Raw genomic sequence first — 24,042 nt, 5'->3', positions numbered from 1 at the left:
TGTAGCCACCATTGAAGTAAGTGCTTGGTGGTCCTAGAAAAGACACTGCTCCTGTCATGTACCTGTACCTTGAGACAGTGTCCTTAGTCTGCTGTGTAGTTTCCTGAGCAGGAAGCATGCACTGAACCCACCACCCCCACCACAATCCTCTCATCCTAGCACTTCCTTCCTTTCCTTAGGACAGGCTCACCCTGCTGTCCATCATAATTACTTTTGAAGCATCCTCCAGTCCTGGTTAAAGTGTTGATGATGAGCACATCTCCCCTAACATGAACTGAGAGCAAGGGTCTTGGAGAAGGGACAAAATACAGCATCACTTAAGCATTTCCTGGTTTTGTAGATTGATCCTGGCTAGTCAGCCATGGGCTGGACAAGAGAAAGATAGAAGCCCTATCTTTTCCAGCCTTAAGCACCACACATACAAAAGGTTGGCTTCAGCTCTTCCTCCTGCTGGCCACAGGGCAGAGGCTTCCTCCTCCTGCCCAAGCAGGATGGGTGGGTGGCCACAGCTGCAGTGGTCCAGAGCATTGGCAAGCACCTACTTTCAGTGGCATTTGTGCTCCCCATGGAGCTGCCTGCTGCCAGGCAGAGGAGTGGTGTAAGAGCCAGTGCCTCCCTCAACCCTACTTTGGTGTTACAGACAACCCAATTTTTAATCCTAGCATTTGATCTCAGTTTTGACTTCCACAGTCTCACAAGCACTAGAGATCACTAACACAAGAGCAGCAGCCCTTCAGATCCAAACAGCAGACAAAGACTCCTCAAGCCACACCTGCACAGCTGGAATAAGCCTGAATTTCCCTGGCAAGCTACAGAGACTAAAAAAAAAAAAGTTGTTTATTTGTTTTTAATGCCAGCAAATGTCTTAGTGTAAATGCTACATTTGCTAATGGGGACTCACTATAAGTCTTGAGTAATAAATGAGGGACTCAATAAAGGGAAAATAGGTTTCTCCAAAGCCCTGTGCAACAAAGTGCTTCCTCCTCCCTTAGCCTAAATACAGTCATCACCAGTGTAACTCAACAAGGCTCCCACCATATCTCTATCCCCTTTGAAAAAAACTATTTTTTTCAGAGAATTTTGGTCTTTAGTGCATGGAAGATGTTACACAGGCTCTCTGTCCCCAAGCCTAATATTAATATTGTGCTATTAATATTATATTTTATATTAATAGTAGGCTTCTATTGGACTAATACTAATATAAGACTTTGGGAGAAGATTTTAAAGTAAGCTGATCATGAGTCCTTGTTTTACCTGCTCAGTAACTAGCAGGATTTAGACCAGCTTTGATGGGATTGAATGTCATATCACATTTCAACTGTGAGAAGCATGAGGATGCACTGTCAAGAACTGGTTTTGAAGAGATCTGGACAGCAGGTAGCTTGCCCTTGCCATCAGACTGGGGAAAACCCCCACAAAACCAATACTTTTCTTAAGCTGCTGTAAACACTGGTACAGTATGTTTGTAACTCTAAGAAGTGCTGCTGTCGTGTTTTGTAGGCTTCTTTTTTGCTTTTTTTTTTTTTTTTTTTCTTCAGCACAGTGAGAGTTAAGAAAAGCAGACTTCTCTTGGCATTTTTGAGACCTCCCTTCCTGAAGCAGATAGTTTGAGGTCACTTTCCTTTACAAAATAAAGCACTGCACCACTGCCCCTAGACACAAGGCTCCATACATTCCCACAGAATTTTTGGCATGCAATATACAGCCAAACAAGAACTAGGCTCAGTTCCTACAAGCAGCTGCCCTTGTACTTCCCAAGCCCACTAAAGAACAGCAGAATTATTATTAATAGAAATAAAAAAATAATATAATAAGCGCGACAGCACTGCAAAGGAGCTCAGCAGCATCCCCAAAGCCTGGCGGCCCGTGCCATCTAGTGGTGACACACGCCCTTCCCACCCAAACTGGATACTAAAACCCTCCAGGATTTTACTCTCTATTTCTTTATTTAGTATTTCAGACCGATTCTGCAGTGTCCGGTTCAGGGATAAGCGTTTTCCCCTATCTGTGACATCACTTCAGCGCTCAGGAGAAACGTGAGGACATCCTGGAAGCAGGGAAAAAGGAGAAGCAAAATCAGGTCTACTCTCAGTATGTAAATCTTTTGGAAAATGTAAAAACTAAGGCTGCAATAAGTGTCACTGCTCATACTTCAGTGCCACAAATGTTAAATGAACCTCGTGATTTTACCCAGAGAAGCTGGGGATACCCCGTCCTTGAAAATGTTGGGTTGGATGGTGCTTTGAGCAACCCCGTCTAGTGGCAGGTGTCCCTGCCCATGTCAGTGAGGGTTGAAACTAATGATCTTTAGGGTCCCTTCCAGCCCAAACCATTCTGTGATTCTGTGATTTTGGAAAATAAAGAGGCTAACACAGAAACTCAGTAAAAGACCTAAAAAAAAAAAAATATGCTACAAAATGAAATACACGGCTCCCTGCCTTGGCAGGGATCTCCCTCTGTGCTGGCCTGGAGGAAAGATGAAGGTTTCCCCACATGGCTGTAGTACCCATGCTGGTTAGTGTTTTGACAATGTGTCCCCAAGCCAGTGACACCAGAGGTTGATCAGACTGCTTCTGTTCTTGGAAAACCAAAAATCAAGTTGTGCCAGGATCAGAAGTCACAGCAGATGTGGCATCACCCAGCCACCAACACGAGAGGGCTTTAGGGGATTATCATCATTGCAGAGATGCTGCAGACCTGGCATGTCCAAGCTAAGCACATCCTCTGCCTGTGCCTTGCAGGCACCTGCACCCTGCACCAAGCTCAGCCCTCTTGCAACCACCCAGGTCACCAGGCAGCATCTCTTGCTTCTCCTGAGGATGTTCTCAAAGCAGGGTCTTTCCAGAATCTGAGGGGAGCAACTCTTTATGTTTATAAAAACTGAGACCAGTCATGTTGGAAACAAGTGGTCTGCAGGAGACAGATTTTGATGCATTCCACCATGGCCCAGAAATTGCCTAACATTTTTAAACATGTCAAGGGCTAACAGCTGAGCATCTGGCATCAAAAGACTAATTTGCCACAGGAACTGCAATTAACTCAAAATAAACAAGAAGTTCTCACAAAGACAGAAGGTTCCTGATTAAGTCCTTAAATAAGAAAGAGCAGGGTACTGTGCTAGGAAGTTAAAAGATTGAGTTTAACAAAAATTCAGCATTGACACAGCCCCAGTGGTTCAACTCAGAACACAGCAGTAGCAAAACCTGCTTTAAGCCCCAGCCTGTGTTACTTATGAACAAACAAAGTTGCTGGCAAAAGGCTTTCAACTCCCTATAGAAGATGTTAAAATACTCTAGTGCAGAGGAGAGGAAATAGATATGACATGGAACAAGGTATTCTCCTTTGCAGTGCTCTTAGGAAGACACAGGTTTCATGCAGCTTCTCATTCTGAAACTTCACTGACCAGCTCAGAAGGCTGGATTTTTAGTAGTGTGGACAGAAGTCAGCTGCCTGAAATGTTCAGCACACCCAGACCCAGGGAGAAGGATTCAGAGGTACGTACCTCTCAGGCCACGATCCACATCTTTTTCTTCCCCTTCTCAGTTCAAGTACACTGCCAGCATTTGGGGAGAGTCATGATGGCAGTACACACAAAACAAGCCAGCAGAGGCAGGTACACCACAAATAGTACGTGTACAATACTTTGACAGCGACTGCAGTGGCCACATTATGGTCCTATCCCATCTTTCCCTATATATTAGAGTCTCTCAGCTACCAAAGTTAAAGGAACATTTGTGCTACTCATTTCATAGTATGGAAACTGAAAAGCCCTGTGAATGGAAACATATGGAAAATAGAGCCCAAGACATATTTGATAGCAGTATCCCCCTGTGTGAAAATAATTCTTTTGCCTGGAGTCCAACACTGCTACATGTCAACATTAGCCCCAGACCACATGAGAGCCTTTTCCCAGACGCTGTGAAGCAGTGCCAAAAAGTCTCCTTTCCATCCAGCTTTCAGAGATAACACTGTGATTACAAACATCCATGGATGATCAAAACGTAAGAGCTTCTGGTCAACATGAAGAACACAGCAATATTCACGTCTTAAACACTGAACATAAAGCCCAGCATATTCACATACTGCCAACTTCCAGTCTGATCACGGATAAAAAATGTTCATGTAAGTATAACCCAAGCAAGATTTAAAACTGTTTGTATTTTTTGAAGATTGTGTATTTTAATCACAGAGACTCACTGCCACAGGAGACCCCTGATAGTACACAGGCACCCATAGGGAAGGCTTAGTACCAGTTAAAACAGCTTTTGATGGAACTAACATGGGGCAAACTTGTACAACAGCACCTTTATTCATCCCACTGGAACGGACCACAAAGAGGTTCCTCGGGATCAGCGCCAAAGCAGAAAAGCAAGCACATGTTTCACATGCACCTGACACCAGTTGCCCATCACTGATGGTTCTCACTAATATTAGCCCCCAACACACACCATCACATAAAAATCCAATTTTCTGAGGTGAAAAGACCCAGGTGCTCACGTCACATAACACCATGACATTTTGCTGCACTCCATTAGTTGCCTTTTTTTGCAAGTGAGAAGAGTAGGACAACAGCAAAACAGTTGTTTTCTCAAGAGATTTAAGATTTTTCTTCAAAATCTTCTTTTAATGTCTATTTATTAAATAAAATAACCCAGGATACAATGTATGCATTTTACTTAACAGAAGCAGTAAGGGATGAAGTATGTTCTCACTTCAGATGTACTCCTGTACATCTTCACTTCCAAAATAAGAACTTCCTACTTCACCAAGACACTTATTTTAGAAAAACTAGAGTCTACAACCAATCTCAGAAAGATCAAAAAAAGCAGAGTGGGGAGGTGGCTTGATTTCTTTGGGGTTTGCTGTTTGTTTGGGGTTTTTTAGTTGCTAAAATGAATTTACAACTTTCAAGATACAAGGCAGAAAAAACACCTTTACTAACAACAAACATATACACAAACCTGCCCTTTACAATGAAGTCATATGCAGGTATTACACCAGCTAGAATGTGACTTTTGATAAGTCCTCTTTTGTAGTGTTTCACACTCTAACAAGCAGTCTAATTCTACAGACAAAAGTCCATTTAAAAAAGGAAATCAGAAAATCACTCAAGTCAAATATTCATATCAAGTTTGGTTACTTTATTTTTCATCTGTGCAGTCAGTTAAAAGAACAGTTAATGACGAAAACAGACAACCACAGAATCTTTAGGTACAGTTCTGTAACACTGAAGAAGGAAATGACCACACTGAACACATTCTTTATGCTGGTCATTTCCAAATGAAACAGTAAGGACATACACAGGTCTAGTTCAGTGTAAAACCTGGTATTAAGCAGCAATGTGATCACAAATTGCAACACTGTCACATACAACACAGGAAATTACTGCTTAATCCAAATTACACAGCCCCTGCAACAAAGATGATATATTTAAAATATGAACCCAAAATACATTCAAGATAATGGCTGCAACAATAAGGCAATAGTTTTAAAAACAGATCCCACTGAACAAAGCAAGACCAACTGTGTCACCTGTTGCCTTCATAAGGTTTCAGACTTGGACGGGTGAATTAAAGTTTAAGTGCTTACCCACCACTAACATTTCAGAAGGACACTGGTAAGAACACCTGAAGACATGAGTGACTGCCAGCAATCACAACCCAGGTCTTATCACAGGTATGCATCCCATACACACAGCTTCGCTCTTACATGTTTGCATGAAGGGCCCTGTACAAAGATTTCACTACAGTTTCCTTCAAGAAAAATTATGCATTGACAGAAGACATTAGCATTTCAGAAGTCCTCCAAACCACATTATATAATATACCTTTGGCCTGCTACTAGTAAGATCATTAAAGCTATACACTAGGCAGACAGTGTTATTGGCAGATACATCACAAAAACTTTAAAAAAAATAGCATCAGCTGTTTAAAAAAAAGAAAGAGACTGAAAATAACTTTGGGGAGTGAAATGTACACCTACAGACAGCACGTAAGGGAGAAAGAAGTTGTTTGGCTAGAGCAGATGAGCTACCCAGAGGTTCCACATCCATCTTATTGCATATTTGATTGGTGTCCGCATTCAAATCCACTCGGATTTCTCCTTCATTATATTGCTCCAGAGTCTTAATTGTTGCACCTTCAGAGCTACCCTGAACTAGCCATGTATATTGCCATAATTTCACATTTCTTCACAGCTCCTAGAAGCAGGGACTAAGTTACTGTTTTTTAGCCAGGGACACTACAGGCATCAGCCTTTTGCTGTCTTCTGTGCACTACAGTCCAGGTAAAGTGCAGTGCAGTGAAGTGTCAATATCCTATGTCAGTACAGAGTAAGTATCTTTATTTGTAAGCCTATCTTAGCAAAGCTTACTATATTAGCAAAGCTTAAGACAAAGATGTTAATTTCTTAAGAAAATGTCTCAGTACTTGATTAGCACTGCTAGACCGAAAGTCTCACCAGGTGACAAGACAAAGCACACAAGAAAACTGTGGCATTAAGTTGTGTGAGGCAAACTGAAAGCAGCAGGGAATAGAATGTGATTGCTTTTGCTCAGTTTGAATAAATGGGAATTTTACTAACTAAAAAAGAGACAAAAAAAGAAAAAACAATCAACCATCATGAGACATTCCCTTGCCAGCACACAGGGCAGAGGAGGAGACAATCAGTATTTCAACATGTGTTTACAGGATATGTGTACAGCACTGCCTAACCATGCTTCAAAATGTAACCTTATGCTTAATATATACAAGCTAGCAAATGAAACAAAGTCTTCTAGATTCCAACGGAAAGTCAGGGCTGATCTTATTTTATATATTTTAATACTGAAACATCCAAATAATTTTACCAAGTTAATGCCCCTATTGGGTTTTGATCACTGTTCAAAACTGACAAACTAAAACATAAAGGCACTAACAGAGTGCTCTTTTCCCAGATGTAGGCCTAGCTGATGAAGAACCTAAATGCTGCTGGTTTTAGCCATATAACTGAACAAAACCACAATCTGGAAGCCATAGGTTTAAGCTTCTTAACAGCTGAAAATACAAGACCAATTTTAAAGTCCTGATTAAGTTTTTATACATGGAACAGTGATCCAAACACTACCACATATCCAAACTTCAAGAGAAAACTGAAGCTGTTCAAGACAAGAACTGTTGGTCGTTCTCTCTCATACACACATCAGAGGTGGTACATGCATGTTCCTCCTCTTTCCAAAATCTCATGCATCAATCTTCAGAGCTGCTAGATAAACAGAAGTGGAGCTCTTCATTCTGAAGTGAGATGTCAAAATAGCTGTAGAACTCATCCTCAGAGAAAACAGGAGCAACTGCTGATTACTGGTAAAAATCTGTAAGTCCTCCAGCAAATATGAGGTACTGAACTCCCTGCTGGAACACTGTCAGAGGGTCCCAGCGATGTCTGACAAACTTGTAAGAGAGTTTTAACTGCTTCTAGAGAAAAGTTATGTTAGATACCAAATACCTGATGTAAAGGTGTACAAGGAGAGTTAAGAGAAGTGCTCAGTATCCAAATATCAAAGATGACACTTCAGAATTTGAAACAGTGAGTAGTGCATAACCCAGGTACCTTCCCGTCTCCAGCATAGGTTGGACTTGGAGTAAAAGGTTCAGGAAAAACATTCAGAAGCCTAGTAGGACTGTTTAACTTAAAATCCTTCTTATATATCAAAACCAAGAAAACAGGTCTTGTCATCCAATTGATTTCTTTGCATCTCCTTTTTTTTAAAAAAGGGGGAGAAAATAAAAACCTCCAAATCATGTGCACCTAACAGGATTTTTCATATTTCATTTATACTTTTTATATATACAAGAACTTAACTAAAATCTCACTTTCGAATACATTCTAAAGCAGGATATTCTTTCAACTGATTTTTTAGTTCACGTGCTTTCCCAAGGTTGAAAAAATATATATATATATTCATATACAGCTAAGGAAATAAAACTCAGTTTCACTATATGTAGTTACAGTGCTGTAAAGAAAAAATAATTTATAAACTATTTCAAGTCTGAAATGTTTACTGTGTTCAGACTAATGTAAAGGCTAAGCCTATGGTCCAGAACCTGTTCTTCTGCGTGCTTAGACGGGAGATACAGGAGCTCAGCATTTTTGTGATGGAGATTTCTCTCCACCCCTCTATTCTTCCAGTATTCTGTGACTTGCTGCTGAAGCCCCCCCTGAACCTCTACCGCAGCAGCATCATCCATCGGTAGCTCAGAAGTACAGGTTCACAGGGATCAATGTTACCTCAGGTCAGTCTCTCAGTGCGATCACACCACTGGAGGATGCAGTGCAGAGGTGTTAACCATTCACAGTTACTCAGAAGTTCAGCGGAGTACTTTTAAGTCGTGTCTTCCGTAGGTGCCCTTCGCTGCCGAGCCGATTTCTGTCTCCCTCTCTGATGAGAGGGCGGAGTTTCCTGTTCAGTTTCAGTTTCTGAAGGCTCGTTGTCCCCCTGCTGGGACCCCGTATCACCTATCAATTCTCTCAGGAATTTGAATTTAGACAAAAACAATTGCCAGACCACATACCATCCTGCAGAAGAAAGAAAAAAGGTAGTGCTTAGTTATTTCATACAAATTGATAGTCAGCTCTCCGGCAAAATTTATCACAAAATAGAAAAAAATTTTGATCTGCTCCCATCCTCTATTTGCCAACCCCAACAGCGCTCCACAACACATCCACTCCTTTTTACAGTCCTATAAAAACCAACTCAACTTCATAAAGTTCCTCCTCATCCAGAAGCAACATTTAAGCTCCAGGAAAAGCCCTACACATTCCAAACTGAACTGCCACATCAAGTGGGTGAGTGCTCACCATCGCCATCTCACATATAAAGGTCTTAATTGTCAGGAAAAGTCCCGCGGTTAGATCTCAAACAAGGACTCAAGGATTCATTGCAAAGGCACTGTGAAAGCACTAGAATTTCACTCAGCAAACACTCCATCCTGGAAATCACATTTAAAATGTAATAAATTACATTTTAAATGTAAAGAAATTACATTAAAATGTAAGAAATTACATTTTAAATAATCACTATTAAGTACACTTGCTCATATCTTCAAGTTAGTATCATATTTTAATTAAATTATAAATAAAATGATAAATAAAATTATAGATAGTAATTTATTATTTTTATAATAAAGCCATTCTGAAATGGACATGATCTTCCTTATATTCACTAGAAAACCACATTCCCCAAATTCAGTGATATCCCTCATCATGCCTAAATCCCACTAAAATAAAATGAATGCTCTGTGGTCAAACTATGTTCTGCTCCACTGTTAAAATACTCCAGGTCCCAAAATTATGCAAATAAAGAGCTGAGATGGCCACATTTCTAGAATCTATCTTTAAAATTATGCTGCTCCTCCTCCTCTGTCTTGTCTAAATGTTTCTGTAACAGGCAACTAAAAAAACTTGAAAAAGCAGATATAAATATATCTAAACCTAAGCCAGAATCTCCATTATAAGAGAACCCACCAAACAGGAATACAACTTCTCTGTGAAATACAGTTAAGTGGAGCAAAATTTAAACAGCACATAGAAAACAAATGCTATACAAACATTGCTTGGAACACCAACACTCATCTGGCCTGCACAGGTTTATATATTAATAGTCCCATTTTCAGTTTGGTTCTTGCCAGCTATTTAAGCCTATACTGCTGACCTATTCAGATATTAAGAGCCCTATTTTAACAGGGAAAAACTGTCCTCCCAATTACACAGCTTCCAGCAGAAGTAGACTTCTGGGAATGGATAACAGAACATATTAGAAATGGGGGAGAAAGCCTAACTAACTAATAAATAAACAACATTTATATAACCACAGCACCTCTGTATTTCTTCTTCCTCTGTAATTACAGTCAATACAGGCAATTTATTCCTTATGATAAAAACAAGATCACACCCTTCTCCTCCTTCCTGGAATACTTTACACATCCTGCAGTTTCTTTAACTTCAGTAACCTCTTCTCCTGAGGAAACTGAAGGCAAGCTTTTATATGACAACCTTTCATAATCTAAATTAATTCCTAGAGCCTACACAACTACTTCCTTTCCCATGAGTACCTAAGCCATTAAATGACTTGTGATTAAATTGAATCTGACGTCCTGCAAATGCATTACATTCTCTTGCACCTAAAAAAAATAAAAAAAGATGGTAGGTGGCTGAGTTTGGCTTCTCTTTTCTTTCAGAAGTAAAATTTGAGGTAGCAGCTCTTCAAAAGGTGCTTCCACTGCAAGGGGAGAGGGAGGAGGATGAGCCAAAAAAATTCAGGGCGTTCCCAAGAAGGGTTTTAGGGCCCTTTACAGAAGCATGACTTGAGTATATTTGGTGTACATAAATATTCCATTAAGGGATGTATTTTAACTTAAGCTAAATAAAGTGAACCACATGATTCCTCTATCACTGCAAACAGACTACTTAATACCCAGAATTACTACAGGGTGTGTGTTGGGGAAATTAACTAAAGAATGAACAAACTTCATTCACACTCTCAAGAAAAACAGCATTAATTTCTTTTCAGTGTTTGGTCTGAGTTAGAGAGCAGAGCAGAATGGTCTAAGTATCCAAAACCCCAAGTACCATAAATAGACTTTGGACCTCTCTAGCCACAGACTACAAACAAGACAGTGTAAATAATCAGCCAGCAAGATTGGTTCTAGCAAGCAAACAAAGAGACCAGTGGTAACAGGCAGGTGAAACAAACCAGTGCACCAGGGTGAAAAGAAAATTGCAACAGGCTTAGCCAAAGGTAATAGTGGGAGGGCAATCAGGCTTGAAAACCAGAATTTCAAAAACCCTACAAGGTCTCCTAGCCAGTGTCAGAAATGTTTATGTACAAAGTAATCAAAGTAGAAAGATTGCTTTCTTTCACTTGCTCTAGTTACCGTGCCAGCTTGGATGAAAAGTTAAAAAAAAAAAAAAAAAAAAATTAATCCCGAAACAAACACACTTGTCCAAATCAAGACTGCCTCTTCAGCTGAGCCTCTCTGTCACCTCACTGTTACTAAATAAATAAGAATTTCATTGGAAATAACCAGACTACTAAAGAATAAGTCATTCTGGGTAAGAAAAAAAATCTCTCCAGCAACAGTATCTGCTGAATACATCATTAAACAAAACCGCACACACAAACACAAAGCCTGGAAGAAGATTCATATTGTCTCTGATCAGAAGGCAATGCATTTTCTATTACTTTCTCATTCTCTTAAGAACATTGCAAAATGGTAACACCCAGCACTGTACCATACTGAACTGTGTTTAAAAAGAAAAAGTAAACTAATTTAAAATACACACACAAAAAAAGGAAAATAGGCATCTCTAGGCATTCTTGCCTATATGTAGCTCAGTTTGTAGCTCAGTTTACCTTTGCAGGTTTTTTTTGCTGTAGAGCTCTTCCTGGACAGGTTACTGACACCATTGGTTTGCATCTCTAACACCTCCACTCTGTTCAGGCAAGCTGCTCTCAGAGAAGTCCTACTGGTTTAGCTTCACCACACACAAAACATTTTATTAGAATTAATCTTTCAGGGCTTGCTTTATTTTCTTTAGCTATTTGATTTACCTTTTAAAATCATCTTTAGCTTGATTGAAGGAATCAGGCTGTGGAAGCCAAACAGCACACCCACAACACGCCTTCAGCAAACAAGCAGTGATGACATGCAGACTATGATACATATTTCTACACTAATTGGCGAAAGAAGTTGCCTCTCAAAGCAGTAAGCCAGGTCAAACGCACATCAGCGCAGCACAAAGCAGGGGATCCAGCTCTTGATGTAGCACATACCTGAATCCAGTGTTGCAATCTTCCACTGTTTTGCAGCTAGGCAAACAGCTTTATAGAGTTCAGTACTCATTAAAAGCTGGGAGCCAGCATCTCACTTAAAAATGCCACAGCCAGATGCCATGCAAAGACATGTAAGCCACACCTGGTACCGTGCCATCAGTATGTCAACCCCTCTCTAACAAAACACGATGCAATGTGTTTGTGAAGATGGGGCTGTGAGTCAAAGCCTTTGACTAACACAGAGGATGTGTGTAACATCCATGCAATTCAGATGTTAAACAGATCTTATGATTTGACTAGACTTCATCAAAACTACTTTTTCTGTTCCTTCCCACATCAGCTCTTGGTTCTTTGTAATGGGGAAGGAAGAAACAGTGATCCAACTACAGTTACTCCTGCTCCAAAAGTGAAGGATAACAAGTTTCAGGCCCATCTATTTCAATCACAGTTCACTGGCTTGTATGAAACAGCTAACAGAGTTTTCTGTATTGGAGCACATTTTCCTCTTCCATTTGAATCAGGAAAGGCAAGCTAAAGAAAACCCCAGGGTTAATATGGAGTGCTGGGGAAAAGCAACTTGATTTTTCTTATGTGAAACACAAATGAAACCAAGAAAGGCAGGATGGTGATGCAATAACTGCACAACCCAGAGAAGATTGAGCTTTCAGTTCTGACCCTGCTGAGGAATTCCTGTGCAGCCTTGCAAGATGATTTTACTTCTGTGTCCCTACTGATTTGAAAATAGGATTCTGTCATGCCAGAACATGGGTACTAATTTAGAATTGGGGTATCACCATGGTGAATGTTGCCTATATTCAAATGCTGAAATGTCCATCACAGAAAATCCTAAGCAGCTACAGCTGCAAAAAAATGAGTATGGAGCTAGGGATGCTAACTTGAAATTTGGGTGAACAGGGTTCTTCTCTGAGCTCTGTTAGACAACTCCAGCAACCATGCACAAGCCACTTCATCCACATCTCTGAAAAAGTGCAACACTAGTATACTGACTGCCCTAGTGGATAGCTTTGCTATGGAGAGGATCAGCCTGAAGGAAGCACTCTGACACTGGGATAACAGAGGACATTGGGTGAGATGGTGCTTGGCTCTGCACAGTTCTTTAAATCTGCTCCCATTTAATGCAACACTACCACTTGCTGCTTGCTGACTGAGCAAAAGGAAACTTGCTTTCTTCTCATCTCCCATTTATAACAGTTTCAAAACTCAACTTCAAATTAAAGGATATTTTCTCTTTATAAATGGTCTAATCAAGCATGGCTTTCCTCATCTGTTAAGGTATTTCCCAAGAATCACTCACTGAAGATAGTTACAAAACTGTTTAAACAAAGCATTAAAGAAAAGTAATTCAATCAGAATTTAGGGCTGAAACGTTTTCCCATCTGCAACTGAATTCACACTTGTGAAGTGAACCACACATCCATTTCAGCACTTAAGAGTTACATGATTTTTTATTTTAAGGTTGTATGTCTCAATCTGCATTTCATTAGCCTCTTTTGCCAAATGAGATGAATGTTTCCATCTGTTCCAGTGAAAGTACTTTGGCAATTTCACTTGGCTTCATGCATTACTACACTGGGAAAATAAAACAAATACACAGAGGTAAGCAGCACTAGAATTCACCTTGGCTGGTATTTTATTTTATCCTATATCCTTGACTATGTACAAGTTCCTCCCATCTCAGAAGTACATGGAATACATGAAAGCAGCAATAAGACCACCAGAAAATCAGAAAAGGTAGGAATAAAAAAAGGAGCAAGTTATCTTAGTCCCACTTTTAAAAGAGTAGCTGAAAATTTGCTGTGTTTACAGTACCTCAATGGTTTCTATGTCAGATGTGATCAGTTTACAAATGCTAGCTGCAAGCTTCCCTGCTTCTTAACTAATTCAGATTAACACTGAAAGTAGCAGTTGCCAGCATCCAGACATGTTTTAAAGAAAAGGAAATCAGGTCATTTATTCAAACTACATTTACAGACATAAATGCCTAATTCACACTGCTGAAGAACCAGCCAAAGTAACTTCTGATAATTTGTGCTCAGGATTTTGTCTTTTCACTTTGAAAAAATATGGTAAAGTAAATGTTTTTTCTCATTATTTAAGTTTTGATAGCACTTATCACATCATATGTGAATGGGCAGAAACCCACATGATCCCAGGATGTTTCCTGGATATTTAAATTTATTACTCTCTGCAGGCAATCACACCATGAGTCCTCTTATGAGCCACTCAAAATCCAAGTCCCACCTCTTTACACTTTTACCCCTCTTCTCATAAGGCTGTTTCAACACCTCTTGTCAGATGTCTGGAAATTATTCTCTTCATCAGATCAGACTTAGTCCAGATTATATCCAGCCCTTCCTATGTCAGATTTGTACATTAATTTGTATGTCTCACTGGCTGGCCTTTGCTCATATCCTGTCACACACAGCACTTAGGCAGCTTCTTCTCCACCTTCTTACCAACAAGTCACTATTCTTTCCAGCCTTCCCAGGGAAACTGCCTGTCACTGGCACAGATAAACAATTAAGTTCAAAGTACTCTTTTTTTTTTTCCCTAGTAGTGATCTTGACACTGTTTTCCTTGAATATTTTCCATGGCAAGAGAAGTATAAGTGTATAACCAATATGAATTAATTAATAAATGCTGAGTGATGGAAAAATAATTACAAATACTATAAATCACTATCAAATCCCACTGAGACACTTCTAACATGGTAATGGTTCAAATTCCTCCCCAAAAAACCCAATGAATGTGTCACAACCTTCCTGTGTTCAGTACATCTGAAATCTAGGTGACTTTTAAGCAATATTTTATAAAGTCTGACACTGATTAAAGTAAAATATAATAAAGGATTCAAAGCAAAGTATTCATGGAGTTCAAAATGAATATCCAATATGTAACTCCAAACAGTTAGGTATTTACAAGCCACTTAAAGTTATTAATTACTTCTGCTTTCTTTAACCAAGAAAGCACTAGGCAAATGATTATGCTAGCAGCCAAATTTAGTGCTTAGCATTTCAATTCCATTTGTCATATACAGACAAAACCAAAAAGGCCTGAGGGAAATGATGCTTGTTTCTGAGTTTGAACAGCAGGTTGCAAAATTGTAATACTCTTTCAGCAAGATACTAAGATCTTATATGAGCACTTAAATATAAAAACCCTAGCAATTACCGTGCTGCATCTTCTAAAAGTTGAAAAGTGGCCAGTCAATACCTAATGAGGGTAGAGAAACTTGAATAAAGATCTACTTAGGTCACTGTTTAGTCTGTAACAACAGACAGTACAGGACATGCAGGAAAAGAGCACAAGACCAAGCAAAGCATAGCCTTGCCGTTCCAGTTATCAGTATTTCACAGATTTCCTCACCCAAGATAATGACCAAGATGCTGACCTTTCTTCCAGGAACTTTAAATGACAGAAGTTTCAGCATCCAATATATTCCTTGTTAATGAGCTTACAAATTATTTTCCCATTGTGTAAAGGACAATTTTTTTGTTTTCAGCCTGTTGCTTGACCATTTAACTTCATGTACTCCAACTCTTCTTATTCCAGTCTTGACAGATCTAACCTGTTTAGAGTTTCTTCATGCAGAAATAATTTCACAGCTCTCAACAAAGAATTGCTAAGGAAACACTGTCTTTTTAAAAAGAAACTAAGATTTCAATTTTTTAATGAGGTAATACACTTTAACAAGAAAATACACTGGGTGAGACACATGCACCAAGATGATTCCTATAGCAGTACAATGACATTTTCTCTTCTGTTTCAGGCTTCTAATGTTTGATTTGCCTGTTTGCTAGCTACAAAAGCATTACAGAGATATTTTGGAAAAATGCTTGCAATTACTTCAGCTTATCCTTTCTTTGGGATAATAGCCACTCAGTTTGATTCCATTATATTTCTCCACACAAAATACATGTGTATACATGTCACACATTCTATGTGCCTTACTTCATACATGTTAATACTGGGTGTCACTTCCCATCTCACTATCCAGTTCCTTGATAATGCAAAATATTTTCACAATGCTTTGTCTTTTGACAACAATTAGCAGTTTTTAAACTATTAAACATCAGTCTTCATTTTGCTCCCTCAGTTTTTCAGAGACCACTTGTAAACCCACCTGTCAGCAAGGTGCCAGGTAGGATTCTAAGTGGTTTTAAGTCTCACAAGACTCTCATCACATATTATGGCATAGTTTGAATTCACTGGCGTGTTTTTTGTTTGCTTTGAGAGCTCCAAGTTCCACATATTGGCCACAACATTCACACACTGCACTGCTGATACCTTCTAAGAACTCCAACAGACCTGCAAGCCATCCCTCCCATTGAAATAACCCTCCCATTGAAATAAAACAAACAAAGCAAGTCTTGGATGAATCATCAAGGTTGGAAGAAATCTTTAAGATCATCCAGTCCGACCATTCACCCAACACTGCCACTGTAACCCCTAAATCACTAAAACATCACCCAGAGCCACATCCACCTCTTGAACACCTCCAGGGATGGTGACTCCAGCACCTCCCTGGGCAACCTGTTCCAATCCTCGACCACCCTAACAGTGAAAAAATGTTTTTCTCATATCTAATCTGAATCTCCCCTGTCTCAGTTCAAGGCCATTTCCCCTTGGCCTCTCACTGCAGGCACAGCAGATGGAGAAAACCTCCTAAGAGCTGCCTTAATCCATTCTAGCAAGCAGATCTCACAAGCTGAGGGATGCCAGTCCCAAGTTTACTTCCGGCAATCACTGTCATTTCAGACCGGTAGAATCCGCACAGGGTGACTGCTCAGGAGTCCCATCACTAAATAAAGCCCCCAGTTTCAGAGGAAACGCCGAATTAAATACCGAAGTAAGGTTCCGGCAGCATATCAAGGCTGGAAGTGTCTGGGGAACAAAGAGAAGAGGGCGCTGCGCACCACACACGCTCCCCCACACGCCGGGGCACGGTGCCCTTTTCCTTCCCTCAGTCAATCGGAGCCAAGGGGAACCACCACAGATTGCGAGCCCGGCGCGGCGGTGCGAGGGCGGCCGGGGAGCACCAGCACCGCCCGCCGCAGCCCGGCCAGCAGCCGCCCCCCCGCGCCCCGGCTCTCACCGCACAGCATGAAGAGCAGCACGCAGGCCAGCGTGGCCACGATCACCAACAGGGTCAGCCCGATGCTCTGCCACATGGCGCGGCCGGGGGAAGCCGACAGGGGCCGGGCCGGGCCGGCGGCCGCGGCAGCCCCGCTCCCGATCCTCCTGCCGCCGCCGATCGAGCCGGCGGGCAGGCGGGGCGGGGCTCCCGGGGCATCGCGCTGGCGCGGGGCGGTGCGCGGGATATGCTGGGAGTTGTAGTTCATCTTCCGCCTCAGGGGCCGGAGCGGAAGGGGGATCCCCGCCAGAGAGGACTACAAGTCCCGGTGTGCCCCGCGGTGGTGATGGCGGGGGGCGGTGAGGGCTGTGTGAGGGCACGGGGAGAGGCTGTTGTGGTAAAGCCCAGGGGCGGCGGCTGGAGCCCAGAGCGGGGCAGAGAGCCCGTAGGACGCACGGTGGGGTGGGGATTCAGGGCCAAGCTGGACGGGGCTCTGAGCAGTTTGGTGGAAAGTGGACCTGCCCAGGGCAGCGGGGTGGAACTGGACGATCTTTAAGGTGCCTCACAACCCAAACCATTCTATGATTCCATCACTCTATGACTTAGATTTAGGGATGGGGCAAAGTGATCTCTTAATCCTCTTTCTCCCTCTTGCCATTCCTGTCCTTGCGTCCCCCCAGCAGGATCGTATAAAGGGACAACAGGAGTATCCAGGCCTCAGTCAAGGAAGCAGTTCTACACCTCGGCGTGGTTCGAGCTCCACCTGACCTTGGCTCTTGCCCTCTGTTGACGTGATGGTGGCACATCAAAGCTGGCCCTTCCCACTTAAATCTGAGGAAATAGAATCTCTCAGAACTGTGAGATAATCTTGATTGTGATACGGACTTTGCTGTTAGCACTGGAAAAAAGTTACAGCTTTCCTCGGTAGTGTGCTGGTTAATGTTTCTAAAGCTACTGGAAACGTGTGTAAATCCAGTACTACAGAAGCTTAGTTTCCCATGGGCATGCCACCATTGTAGTGACACGTTGGAGAAAGCTAGTCCAGTTCTTAGTTTCTTTTATGTAGTATTTAAAGAACTCCCTGTTTAAGCAAAACTAAAAATTCATTGTTTTCCTGGACTCTGAGCATGCCACATGCATCCTCCTTTCAACCTACCTGTAAACCAAAATTACCTGCACATGCAGTCCCACATACACATCCCTAAATTTGCTGTCACTTCATCAAGAACTAAAACTAGAGTTCTTTCTTTCTCATCCTAGCCGTCTTTTCCCAACATTCCAAGCCCTGTTTAATCCTCTGCCTGGAGTGTTAAACCACTTAGCATGTCTTTTGCAAGTATCATTTAATTTGAAACATGTTTTCTGTTATTTTCCGAGTTTTAAGTTTGACATGACTCCCAATCTGTAAATGTTATCACAAGTCTCGCCTCAGTACTTGTTACATATACTTAAGCAAGGTTTCTTTTGTACTGCAAACAAAGCAAAGTAGTAACAGTTGCTACCATATCATTTTTTAAAAATAAGCTTCCTCCTAGCTGCACTGTTCTGATTTTTTGCTTATCATCTGCAGTTAGAGTAAGTTCTCTGGATATGGGACTGCTACCTTCTCTTTTCTGTAAAATAGCTGTCATGTTTTAGAGCTATTAAAATATTCCAAATATGTCATCCTATGGTTCCAAACTGGTATAGTAGTAGTAGTAGTAGTAGTAGTAGTAATAATAATAATAATAATAATAATAATAATAATAATAATAATAAATAAATTCACATCACATCCCCAAGCATTGCAGAACCACACAGCATTCGGAACTGAAGAAATAATTAATCTTGGAATCAAGTTATTTTGGAGCAATAAATATATGTGATCAATGTATATAGGCCTTGAATATACATGCATATATATATATACACACACATACATGATCAAACATATATAGTACTGCTCAAGGCTATATGGAATTTAGGCACACAGTGATTCTTGGGTCCTGTGTCCCATGCAGGGCCAGGAGTTGGACTCGATGATCCTGATGTGTCCCTTCCAACTCAGCATATTCTATTATTCTAATAGACTAGGAAGTAAAAAATGAAAACACGTAGCAATTAGAGTTATCCTATGTTCTGTACAGGTAAAAGCCTTCTAATCAATGTATATTCAGTTTGGAAAACCTTAATTTTACTTATTTAGGTGTCCCTTTCTCTAGTTCATTCAGCAGTCTTGTCACCTTGTTGAAGGCTATCAGGTGAGTTAGGCATAATTTCCATAAATCTGTGTTGACTAGTCACAATTACCTTGACATTCATGGTTTCAGAGGCCACATGAATTCCAGGAGGATTTTCTCTATGACTTTTCCAGGGACTGAGATGAGGGTCACTGGCCTGTAGTTCTCCAGACCTTCCTTCTTGCTCCTCTTGTAGACAGAAGAGATGCTTGGTTTCATCCAGTCTCCAGTATTTCAAAGCTAGTTGAGAGTGGCCTTGCAGTGACATCAGCCAGCTCTCTCAGCAGCTGAGGACACAGCCTCTCAGGCCCTGTGAACTTAAGCTATTTCAGTTTTGTTTTAGTGTCCCCTAACCTGGTCCTGCTCCACTAAGGATAAGTCTTCCTACCTCCAGACTTTAATCTCTTGCCTGAGACTGAAAATGTCAGTATGGATGAACTACTGAAATTGTCCTCAGGACAGACATAAAAAGGGGCTTTCTGGCATAATGGCTGGGCCACTTCAGTAGGAGATAGATCTATAGGTAATTGTGAGTGTTACGCCATAACCAAGCCATGAGATACAAGAATAAACTCTTCCTCCTCCAGCCATTTGGTCAGCACAGTCATTGTTATTCTATATTTCCCAATGCATGAAATAAATCGTTTCTTTTGAGCCACTTTGTGTCAGTTAAGATTTATATGCAGATCTCCATCTGAATGAAAAAACCCAAACATATTATGTGTATTTTACCTAAGACTTTTCTTCAGATGAAAGTTAAATGACATGAATAAATACACTTCTATCCTACTAGGTATCATTTCATGCTCTAATGTGCCAAAATCTGTACAATAGCAATGATGATGCACTTGGGATAGGTGAGCTGCCATGTGAATATTGTTTTTTGTCAAAACCACATTAAATCACACGAAAGAAAACAGAACTACTGTTGGACACATGTGTGACCAGGTTTTCTATTCACTGAAGTTCAGATGCAAGGTTGATGTAATCTTGGTAAATCTAATCTTGGTGTACCGAGTTCCTTAAGTGTCTATGTGTGACACAGAGTCACAGAATGAAATATAGCTCATCCATTCCCTGAGGAGGATGGAAAAATCTCACTCATGACATTATGACATTTTAGCTGTCCTCTTGTTACATGCTCACTGAATACTATTGATAGTCTACATTGAACACTTTTTCCTGTGATGCTCAACACTGATCAATTATCCCACATCTTCTCTCAGCATGTACAACCACAGACACACTGAGATATATTTTGTGGGGATGGAAAAGAGGATGCTCAGGCCATCAGGCAGCAGAGGACTGAAGCACCAGACTGGTGAGGGGGCACTCAGGGGGCCTCTGTCCAGCAGTGCACCAAACCATGGGCTGGCTCACAGCAGCAGCTTTTGACACGTTTCCTCAAAGCAGCAAGGCCCCACAATGCTGTGAATTAGAGAGCTAAAGACTCTTTAGCGCAGGGAAGAGGGGTGCAGATGCTGAGGGCACAAATCCTATTTTCAGGGTGTGAGAGCTGATGCATCTAGACCAACCAGTTATTTCACAGCAGCCAGTTAACCACTGTTTGTGTTTGCATAGCAAGACAAGGGGAGGGATCTTATTATTCTTCCTTCACCTGGGAGAGGGCTGAGACAGACAGACACATTTGAAGTATCAACTGATTTTTGATTGCCCCTTCTGGCCTGCTCTTGAGCTGGCTTGTGGGGAAAATATCATGCCTCCCTTTATTTGTAGCACAGCTTTTGCTGCTGTCGGGTACTGCTGCAAGTGCTCAGCAATTCAACAAACTCACGCTTGGTTACCTAGGGGGAGACAGCAGAAGGAAAAATTACATCATTGACTAGCTGTAAAAACTTACATGTAAAAACCATAGAAACTATTCTACATAAGGCATTTATTGTCCTGAAAAAGAATTTCAGCCACTTGGTTTTTGAGGGTTTTTTTGTCCTTTTCCAGATTCTTGCGTCATTCATGGCCTCCTGTTTGTTTATTATCATGCGCACCCTGCATTGATGAAGTGGGAGCCTCGCCGACAGCTATTGCAAATAAGGCTTAGTAAAATTAATATGGGCAGGAAGAGCAAGTTAAAGTAATCCAGGTGGTTTTTGCTCTACAGTGTCCTAATTTTTTAATCCTTCTCTTGGCACATACAGTATCTCTGAAGATAACTGGCAACCATATCAATTACTGGAGCCAAAATAATGTATAGGAACTTGACTGCCTATCAGTTGTACCCCAGAAGCCAGCCAGGTAGGTATAGTTCATGGAGAAGGTGCAAATTGTAGCCCCTTCTGCTCTTCAGAATGTACTTGTTGACCTTCCCATTTCTTTTGGCATTAATACACTTCTCTTTCTCTAGGTGGAAATACAGAGAAACAGCTTCCCCCTCTTTCCCTCTGCATTACACTGTTCCTCATGACACCCTGAGCTCTTGGATGCAGGACTCAACATAGCAAGACCACGGTCCCAAGCTGGGACCTCCACAAGCTACCCTAACACCAAATACTCGTGGCTGTAAGAGAGAACATTCAGGTTCATCCACAATTCACAATTCACAGCATTCAACACCCGCACAAATTAATACTCCTCACAAGAGACATGCAGACAGCAAAGAACTACAGTCTTTTGTAACAACTCACCTTCAGGATTTGCTTTTTGAGCTCTCATACTTTCCCCAGTTCTTGGCTGACTTAAGTGAACAGCACAGACTATTTGTGTGAAGATGATAAGCCAAAGAGGGATGAGAAAATTCTACTTATGTTAATTTATAGAATACAAAAATATATAACTAAGCTGTATCTGTGATGGCAGCCAAGGAGTTCCTGTTGCAAATGCTTTCCAGCTTTAGCCAAGCCTTTTAAGAGTAAATACCAGCAGTGCTGGTTTGTATCCGAGAGAGGGTGCTAAAACAAAATATTTACTACAAAAACTTCAGAGCTCCACAATTGCTCGATTCAGTGCTTCTGCCTGCATAAATTTATTTTTACTTAGTTTTCATTTTACTTGCTTGCAGCTGGCAATTTAACACAAGCTTTAGCTTTACAGACATATCACACCAGTTTAGTTTCAAAGCTGAAAATAACATTTAGAAAGAAATGACCATACCAGAGAAAAACAAGGGAATAAACTCCCAAATTTTCACTTCAGCCTGATTACTCAGATTTGATTCCATGCAGTTTTATTACTGACAGTTCTGACTTAATAAAATTAATGAAAATTAACAAAAGTTAAATGAAAGAGGAGAAATTTAGGTTAGATATTCAGAATAAATTTTTTACTGTGAGGGTGGTGAGGAACTGAAAGCAGGTTTCCCAAAGTAGCTGTGGATGCCCAACCCCTGGCAGAGGCCAAGGCCAGGTTGGATGGGGCCTTGAGCAAACTGATCTAAAGTAAGGTGCCCCTGTTTATGACAGAGAGCTTGGAACTAGATGGTCTTTAAGGTCCCTTCCAGCTCAAACCATTCTGTGATTCTATAAAATTCTGCCACACTGACTTTGTAACTCCCCATGGTGTCACTAGCAAAATCAAAATCTGCAGGCACATAACCATTGTCCCGTGCCAAAAAAATTAGAAAAAGAATGGATAACAGAAGAAATATATCCTCTTTCATCTGAGCTAGATGCTCAGAGACAGAAGAGACATTTTGCCAGTGAGTTAGATAGATGCTGCTGACAGGACAATTTTGTGAAACAGGCAAGTCCTGAGTTTAAATTCCAAACTTTGGAAGAGGTCATGGTCAAGAGCAGTGACTGCTACTAGGTGACATGGTAATGGCAGACAGAAAGACTTTCCTGAACTAAAACTTTCTCCTGCTGATTGAAACTTAGTGGGAGCTGAGTGTTGGTGGTAGTTGAGTGACCAGTGGTACCTTGTCCACTCTGTTTCCTACTCAGCTACAAGCCAAGTGGGACCTATCAACTCTGAAGTCATTGCAACTCAAAGGTGCTTTCCTTAAGATGCAGAGATACCCAAAACCTGACTGGGCACCACTTTGGGCAGCTGGCTGCAGGAGACCCTGCCTGAGCAGGTTGATTGGACCAGATGATCTCCAGAGGTCCCTTCCCACCTCAACCAGTCTGTGATTCTGTAAATTAGGTAGTTTGTGATAAAGTACAACCTAGAACAAGCCCTGGACCAGCAGTCCTCAAGCTAACTCCCCGTGGTATTGCACTTTGAACAGTGGTGGTTGTGTAACAGCATTGCCCCAGAATGCAGTGCTGTTTAAATTGCCACTTCTTACTCTGCTTTTTTTCAGGGAATTTCAGCTGGAACTAAGCAAGCCTATTTGTTCATATGTCCATTTATTTTTCTGCCTTTTATCTCAGGACAATATGCTGCTCAACAATCACTGAAAACTGGCTGCAGAGGTCTGCTGTGATTGCTGCTTGGGATACAACTAAATGCATGGCATCACTCTCCCCACAAAACATACGAATCCAAATCCTGCCACAGCCCTTAAATCTCCAAATTCAGGTCATTAGATAGGTGTTAAAAATATCCATAATGCTATTACAGCTTCTCTTAGATGCCACCAGAATCCTAGTGATTCTTCACTGGAGACACTATTGTTTTTATAAAAAAAGAACGTTGCTACCATTGAAGGAAATAGTTAAGGAAAAAAAAAATCAGTTAGTATGAATATAATGTATCAGGAACAAAGAACTGAAGAAATTAGAAATGTGACATCTTTACCAAACTTGAATATATATTTCCTTTCTGTTTTAGACAAAGCAAAACAAGAATAAAGACAAAAATACCTTGTATTACCATATACTTAGGTCTAGATTTGGCTTGACACACTAACCCAGATTTTTTTAGACTATAAAGAAATTGGAATCAAAATTGTGAAGCCAAAGCATTGCAATGCACTGGGTCACTTCTATGTTCCTCTGTCAGTCAGCTTCCAAACCTCTACT

At 41.0% G+C, this 24,042-nt stretch overlaps 1 protein-coding gene and 1 long non-coding RNA gene across 3 annotated transcripts; one reads left to right on the top strand and one right to left on the bottom strand.

The window, feature by feature from the left end:
• Positions 1 to 5,120: 5,120 nt before the first annotated feature.
• Positions 5,121 to 17,246, bottom strand: SMIM13 (small integral membrane protein 13). The gene is made up of 2 exons (XM_086901892.1): positions 16,926 to 17,246; positions 5,121 to 8,553 (listed from the first exon to the last, which is right to left on the bottom strand). Exons 1-2 carry the CDS (start codon positions 17,170 to 17,172, stop codon positions 8,360 to 8,362), a joined length of 441 nt encoding a protein of 146 aa, XP_086758018.1. The 5' UTR covers positions 17,173 to 17,246; the 3' UTR covers positions 5,121 to 8,359.
• A 122-nt stretch (positions 17,247 to 17,368) lies between these two features.
• Positions 17,369 to 18,601, top strand: LOC147655717 (uncharacterized). 2 transcript variants are annotated; one of them, XR_015290430.1, is made up of 2 exons: positions 17,369 to 17,461; positions 17,585 to 18,601. It is a non-coding gene; the product is annotated as an uncharacterized LOC147655717 (long non-coding RNA). The 2 variants fall into 2 exon arrangements; XR_015290429.1 differs by having other exon boundaries at positions 17,373 to 17,461; positions 17,588 to 18,601.
• The last annotated feature ends 5,441 nt before the right edge of the window (positions 18,602 to 24,042 follow it).

Source organism: Cyanistes caeruleus, chromosome 1 (assembly GCF_971803275.1).
Source record: "Cyanistes caeruleus chromosome 1, bCyaCae1.hap1.1, whole genome shotgun sequence".
In the NCBI taxonomy this organism is placed as follows: domain Eukaryota; kingdom Metazoa; phylum Chordata; class Aves; order Passeriformes; family Paridae; genus Cyanistes; species Cyanistes caeruleus.
This window is presented reverse-complemented; position numbering and strand designations above follow the sequence as displayed.

Excerpts from the sequence above, each read along its gene's own strand:
- SMIM13 (XM_086901892.1), bottom strand. The coding sequence starts at position 17,172 with ATGAACTACAACTCCCAGCATATCCCGCGCACCGCCCCGCGCCAGCGC. Across the intron at positions 8,554-16,925 it reads GCTGCTCTTCATGCTGTGCG|GATGGTATGTGGTCTGGCAA; the intron begins GTGAGAGCCGGG and ends TTTCTTCTGCAG.